The sequence below is a fragment of the Quercus lobata genome, chromosome 5 (genome assembly GCF_001633185.2).
Source record: "Quercus lobata isolate SW786 chromosome 5, ValleyOak3.0 Primary Assembly, whole genome shotgun sequence".
In the NCBI taxonomy this organism is placed as follows: Eukaryota; Viridiplantae; Streptophyta; class Magnoliopsida; order Fagales; family Fagaceae; genus Quercus; species Quercus lobata.
The window spans coordinates 23,875,981-23,882,949 of NC_044908.1; the positions used below are offsets into that span (position 1 = coordinate 23,875,981).

Sequence of the window (6,969 nt, forward strand, 5' to 3'; positions counted from 1 at the left end):
TCAAAATTTGTCCTTATAATAAATGAATATATGAATACCTTTTTTTTAGTGGTGATATTCTAATTTGTGAAACCTATATACTAAGTATCATTAACTCATTTTGGGTGATTTGTGATATTATTTAAGTCATACTTAGCTTTAAAAATATTTCTTTAAAATTTTTGCCTAAGGTCTCAAAATATCTTGAGCCGGGCCATGTATTAGGCATTGAGCTGAGAATACAACTTTTCAGCACGAACGCACAAGTAAATTGACAAAGGATGTTTCTCACAAAGAAAACACAAGCCAACCGCTTCAATAGAGATTAACACCAGTGACCAGTGCTCATTTTAAGACAAGGCATTAAACAGAACTTATGCTTTGATTTTTCGGGTAAGTATTTGGCTGACCTTATATTGAATAATTACATTTGAAACAAAAAAAATTCTTCAAAGATTTTAAGCCTAGATGTAGATTTTGGATGTCGGCATACTGAACCAGAGATAAGCATTCATTCATACAATTGACACAACTATATCCCACTAACCAAACATATCAATCACAATCTTCATTATTATTATAAACGCAAGAAAAAATAAACCAAAAGAGTTGGACACGTACGTAATAGTCTCTAAAATAGAAGTTGACAATCTAGATGATCAAAACATATCAGCTACAAAACCCAAAAATAAAATCCAAACAGAGAATGAATTAAAAATAATAATAATAAAAAATAAAAACAATCTTCAACATCTTATCCCAAATGTCCACTTAAACTTCAAATTAATCAATCAAAACCCGGAGAAAATGGGCAAATGCCCCTTTCAAAAAAAAAAAAAATCTAACATTTTGCCTCCTTTCCCAAACTAATTAGGAAAATGTCCTTATTTTGAAACTCGATTTTCTCAAAATCGAGTTATAAAATTAAAAAATTTTTGGAGGCCTATAGTGGCGTTTTAAGGAGCCTATAATGATGTTTTAAGGACCTATAGTGGCTTTTTGTAACCCAATCTCCATGAAGTCAAGTTACATGCAATTTTTTTTCTTTGTTCTACCTATAACTCGACTTCATGGAGATTGGATTACAAAACGCCACTATAAGTCCTTAAAGCGTCACTATAGGCTCCATAAAAACGTCACTATAAAGCTTAACTCGATTTTGTGAAAATCGAGTTTCAAAAGAGGGGCATTTCCCTAATAATTTGGGAACGAGGGCAAAATGCTAGATTGTTTTTTTGAAAGGGGCAAAAGCCAATTTTTTCCATCAAAACCCCTATAATCCTAAAATCTAAACCTAGAAACCAATAGAAAAAGAACAAGGGCAAATCATCAAACAAGTCAACTACAAAGGACAACACATTTATAACAACCAAAAACCCAAAGAGAAAAACAAGAATTTTTTTTTTTTTACTTAAGATCTAGTAGAAGTCCATGCATACCTCAAATTACAACTGAAAAGGTCTTCCATCTACGGACTTCAATTTTTTTCCAACCCAAATTTTGTTCTCAAATGAACTACTTTCAATGCAATTATAAGTGATATCCTATCTTTGATATCATTATAGAAATGAAAACACCAATGCCTCCAAGACTTCTTCACTACTAAGGTGCAACAAACACTCCAAAATCCCACAACAAACCCAAGTCCAACGCTAACGTAGAACCATAACCTTTCATAATCATCTTCATCTTGTTTGTCTTCAATACTACCACCAATAATAGTTGGGCTATCAAATGTTTAATCTCCTGGACACTTGGTTGGAAGAGGAGACCCACATAATGAAGGGTTGCCCTTGTATATAGATGTCTCATTTAGTGTTTGGAGCTGATTACCAGATGGGATTTTTCCAGTCAAGTTGTTAAAAGACAGGTTCAAATGTGCCAAGAAAGTTAAAGAAGATAGACTTTTAGGAATTGGTCCAGAAAGACTATTGTTCGGGAGATCTAGTGTTTCAAGACACCACAAGTTTCCAATATTCTTTGGAATGTTTCCAGTCAAATGATTAAGCGACAGATTCACTGTACTCAATCTTACAAGGTGTGATAGTTCATTAGGAATTTCTCCTGTCAAATTATTCCCTGAAAGATCAATGTTGTTAACAAACTTGAGAGTTCTACCATATTCATGCTCTTGTCCTTTTATCACTAACATAGTTTCCTCGTGATAGTTGTAAACATCAAAGTAGTTTTTTTTTTGTAGCCATAAATCAAAGCAGTCAAATTGTCAAAACAATTTGGCAAGCCGCCATAAGAAATTGTTTTGTGCAAGATCTAGGATGTGAAGACCTGGAAGATTGCACCATTGTCGAGGAATGATTCCACTAAATAGATTTGAATGTAAGTGTAGCATTAAGATATGCGATCCTATCCATGATGGAAGGTTCCTTGAGAGATAATTTCCACCAAGATCAATGCTCCAAAGAGAACAATCTCTCAACAAAGAAGGAATTTCTCCATAAAGATTGTTGTTGCTCGACACTAATACTTCAAGGGAACTCAAGAAACCCATTGAACTTGGAATTTTTTCCAAATAGGTTGTTGTATGCAATATCCACAACTTCTAGGTATGACTCATTCCAATGATAGGGGAGCTCCCCTAAAAGTTGATTTTTCCCGAGGTAAAGAACACTAAGATATTTCATTTTCCGTATTGACAAGGGAATTGTACCATAAAGGTGGTTCTTTGAAAGATCTAACAATTGCAACTTTGGCATTTGATCACCAATATTTTTCGGGATTGGACTTGAAAAGAAATTACTTTGAAGAAATAGTTTGACCACATTTGTAAAACAAAGTGGGATAGGGCCCTTGAAGCGATTATAACTTAGATCAAAAGAAGTTACCTTTGAAAATACTAAGTGGTGCGGAAACTTCCCGATGATCTGATTGTTCGATAGATCCAAGTGAGTGAGTTGAGAAGATATCATAGAGAACCAATCTTCAAGTATAGTTCCGGAGATTCCAACATTTCTAAGGGTGAATGTTGTAAGCTCACTTTGAACTTGAAGCCATAAGGGAAATTTTGAGCCAATGAGATAACTATCTAGTTCAAGATATTTGAGCTTGAAAGGAGGAACCCAGTCATATGTCACATTGAAAATTAGAGATTGGTTTTTATCAGTTGTTACTATAAAATATTTTATTCTTGTAAGATTCATCAAATGGGCTTCTGTTATGACACCTTCCCAAGAATTCCATTTAGGATTCAAATCGACTAGCATGGAGAGTTGTCCAAGACTTTAGGAATGGTTCCATTCATCCTATTTTCATAGAGGGACAATAGTTGCAAGGATGACAAGTTGCCAATAGAAGATGGAATTGAACCCCAAAAAGAGTTGAAATAGAGGTTGAGGTTGGTCAAGCTTCCAAACCGCCCCAGAGAATTAGGAATTTTCCCTACCAACGTGTTATGACTCAAATCTAGGGACTCCATGCTATTGCTCAAGAAATTTGAGAAATTGCCTAAGAAACTATCAATATTGCCACTGAAATTGTTCCCTGAAATATCTAGAGTCTTCAATTTACAAAAATTTCCAAAGAAGCTTGGCAATTGACCTGTGATGTTTTGATTTCCACTCATATCAAGGTCCCCAAGATTTCTTAGGTTCACAAAATCGTATGGAATATACCTTGTAAAGCATTATAGCCCAGATCAAGTTTTGTGATGCTGGTATGATTAAACAACCACTGAGGTATGGAAGAGTTAAATTGGTTGAATGATAAATCAAGGACAGAAAGAGAGGTGAAATTAACAAACGGAAGCGAAAGAGGAAGGCTTTCAAGCTTACAAGAAGATGAATGTAACTCAAGAAGGGAAGGAAGCATATTAACTGCTTGCAACCATTCTACTCTGACACCACTGAAATTCACTGCCGTCATATCTAGGTACTTCAAAGAAGAGAGACTTAATAGCCAATCCAAACTTCTGGAAGAGAGTGAAGAGGAAATTGAGGACCAACCCAAATTTGGATGAATGTAGCCATTTCTGTTAAGGTCAAGATGTATAAAGCTCAACAAATTGCCAAGATGAGGAGGAATTCGCCCAGAAAAGGAATGGATGTGTAAGAGAGATTGAGATATATCAAATTCTCTAGCATGCCAAAAAATTCAGGAATTTGAATTCCTATAAAATCATTTGCGCTTAGATCCAAGTAACGAAAATATGTCAAGTGAATCAAAGAAGCATTTATCTTACCACCTAGGCACGAATTGCAATATCTTGTCGTCTTTGAGTAGTTATCATAAGTAAAGAGCTTAAATGCATTCCGAAGGTCAAGTCTGGTAACATGGAATGATTTGTTGCTGCACTCTATGCCTCTCCATTGGCAGCCATCTTCGCCAACCCAAGAAGAAAGCCTACCTGAAGGATCAGTGAGGCCTTTCTTGAAGCTGAGAAGGGCTTCTCTTTCAGCGTGGATGCATTTGAAATTAGTGTGAACTTCACTGCATGAACTGAGTTTGATTATCCACAAAGGGGAAGACGCAAATAAGGACAGTAGAAGAAATAGAATAGTAAGATTACTCATGGAGTTTTTCTCATAACTGAAATCCATGCTGGTAACCACACCCGCTAAATATGTGTCTTTAGTGATTTCTATAAAACGAAAGCCATGTTTGGGGATGGATATTAATCGGTGGGATCACTCATCTGGAAGATTTTACAACCACAGAATGGTCTGGTCAATGATGAAAGTTTGTTTGTGTGTGCATGAATGTTTTTCTTTCCAATGCGTAAACAATGGTTTTGCCTTATCCATGCGTGCGGTTTACTTTGGGTTGGTTTAGATAGAGGGGTAGAAAAGTGAGAGAATAAAAAATGTTTCAGATGATGAAAAAGTAAAAGGATAGAAAAAATTTTAATTTCCTTCATTTTTGTTTGGTTGGGAGTGAAAAAGTGAAAAAATAGAAAAAGTGAGTTTATATAAATTTATTCATATATCTTTATTAAAAAATGATGTTCAATTAAAATAAAAAAAAAAAAGTGACAAATAACCAAAAAAATATAATCACCCAAATTTATTAAAATATAAAAATCATGTTCTAAAAAAAATCACATCTAAAAAAACAAACAAACATTGTCACACTCATAGCCCAAAAAAAAAAAAAAAAAAAAAAAAAAAAAAAAACAGAAGAGAGAGAGAGGAAACATACAACGGAAAGCAAAAGCCAAAAAATATATATATATATTTGTTTGAATGTGCCTAACAAATGCTTGAGTAATTGATTGTTACAAAGTATATCACTTATGACTTTGGTTTCATTTTAATTTTAATTAAGAAAATTATTAATTTGTGAGGGACTTTGTTTTTATCAATCTGAAATATATAATCTTTTCAGAGACCAAGAAAAATTTCATTCGTTGCACATGTTTTCATCACCATTAAAAAGATTCTTAAAATCCCCGGATTTTGTTGCATAAATAATTTATCACTAAAAAAAACTATATAATTTCGAGACGATAATGTTTGGTAATTAGGAGTTGACATTTCTTATTTGTCTTGTAAAAGTTATGATATAAAAAATATTTGAAAGATAGATCTCTATATTTAATTAGACTATTCTAACTATTTTTTTTATTTTAACTAATTTAATGTATTTATTTATATTTTAAATAATTATTAAATTAATTATAATGTCATGATCCTTTTTTTTATATATATATATATATACAAGATAGAAATTCTACTCTAATCTAATCTAAATGTATATATATGTGAAGCTCTTTACTGAAAACTTAAACTCTGCATTTACCCCCCACAAACACTTATATTTGTGGAGTGACAATCGCACCAAAAATGTGCAATTGTATCATGATTCGATCTTAAAAACCTCAAACCTTTTATTTTTAATATGAGATTAAACATTTCATTAACTCCTTATATATCTTTGATATTAACTCTCATATCTTTATATTTATAATGTCATATTAATTCATTTTAATTAAATAATATTAAAATGCTACAACACTTTTTTTTTTTTTTTCAAATGTCCCACATTTGTTATTTCTCACGTTTGCTATCACTCAGTTCCCTCTTATAATAAATCATATAACAACTTAAACATAATCATGGTTACTGTCTATCATGTGACCTCAGAGTGGTGAGTTCCAGTTAACTCAATTGATAAAATCCTTGATGGTTGTATAAGAGATCTAGGATTTAATCCCTGCCTACACCAAAAACTGATTGGTGTCTTGGTCTAATGATAAAGAGTTATCATCAGAAGCGGACGTCATAAGTTGAAACTCTTTCTAAAAAAAAATGTGCCTTCAAGTGTATCCTTTATTTTATTCTATTTTTTGAAAGCGAGTGTATCACGGCCTATCCTTTGCCAAGTTAAAAGAATCATGGCCTATCCGTTGACAGGCTTTTTTTTTTTTTTTTTTTTAATCTTTTGTTACTTTGTGGGCTTAGTATGTTCCTTTACTAAAAGTTCTTCCACATACTACCGCCTCGTGACTCGTTCGTGAGTCATAACGTAAACTGTAAACCATATGATTCCTTTTCCACATGGCAAGTCGGCAACTTCAGGTTTTTTCTTCTTCTTCTTCTTTTTTAATAATCGGATAATTTAGGGGGAATTTTTTTGATTCCTAGGTATCTTACTTACTTAGAGTTTAGCAAAATTACCAGCAACATGACAATAATGGGCACAAGTTCGCTTTCTACACAACAAATGGCAGGAATTTGTTTGTGTTTTTCCAAGAAGCAAATTTTATCATGAATGCACAATTGCTCTCGAGACAAGGATGGAGTCAAGGACTTGGAGTTAGAGAGGGTGACTCAGCTGCTAGTTGTGTGCAGTAGTTTCGGCATTTTACTCTACTACTTTATTCCTAAGGATTTTTGTTAATCCCTAAGGATTTTTGTTTAAAACTTTTTAAATGACCAAGTTGATTGTTTTGGGTAAAATAGATTAATAGGGCTTAATTTTTTTTAGCTTATTATTGGTAATTTTTGTTGTTGGGCTAATTTTTTTAGACTTGTATAT

General features: G+C 33.0%; 1 protein-coding gene across 1 annotated transcript; it reads right to left on the reverse strand.

Moving 5' to 3' along the window:
- Window positions 1-2,465: 2,465 nt before the first annotated feature.
- Window positions 2,466-3,200, reverse strand: LOC115990218 (receptor-like protein EIX2). The gene has a single exon (XM_031114064.1). It carries the CDS (start codon window positions 3,198-3,200, stop codon window positions 2,466-2,468), a length of 735 nt encoding a protein of 244 aa, XP_030969924.1.
- Window positions 3,201-6,969: the final 3,769 nt, after the last annotated feature.

Bases quoted from the DNA above. Each gene is read 5' to 3' on its own strand.
- LOC115990218 (XM_031114064.1), bottom strand. From the start codon at position 3,200: ATGCTAGTCGATTTGAATCCTAAATGGAATTCTTGGGAAGGTGTCATA.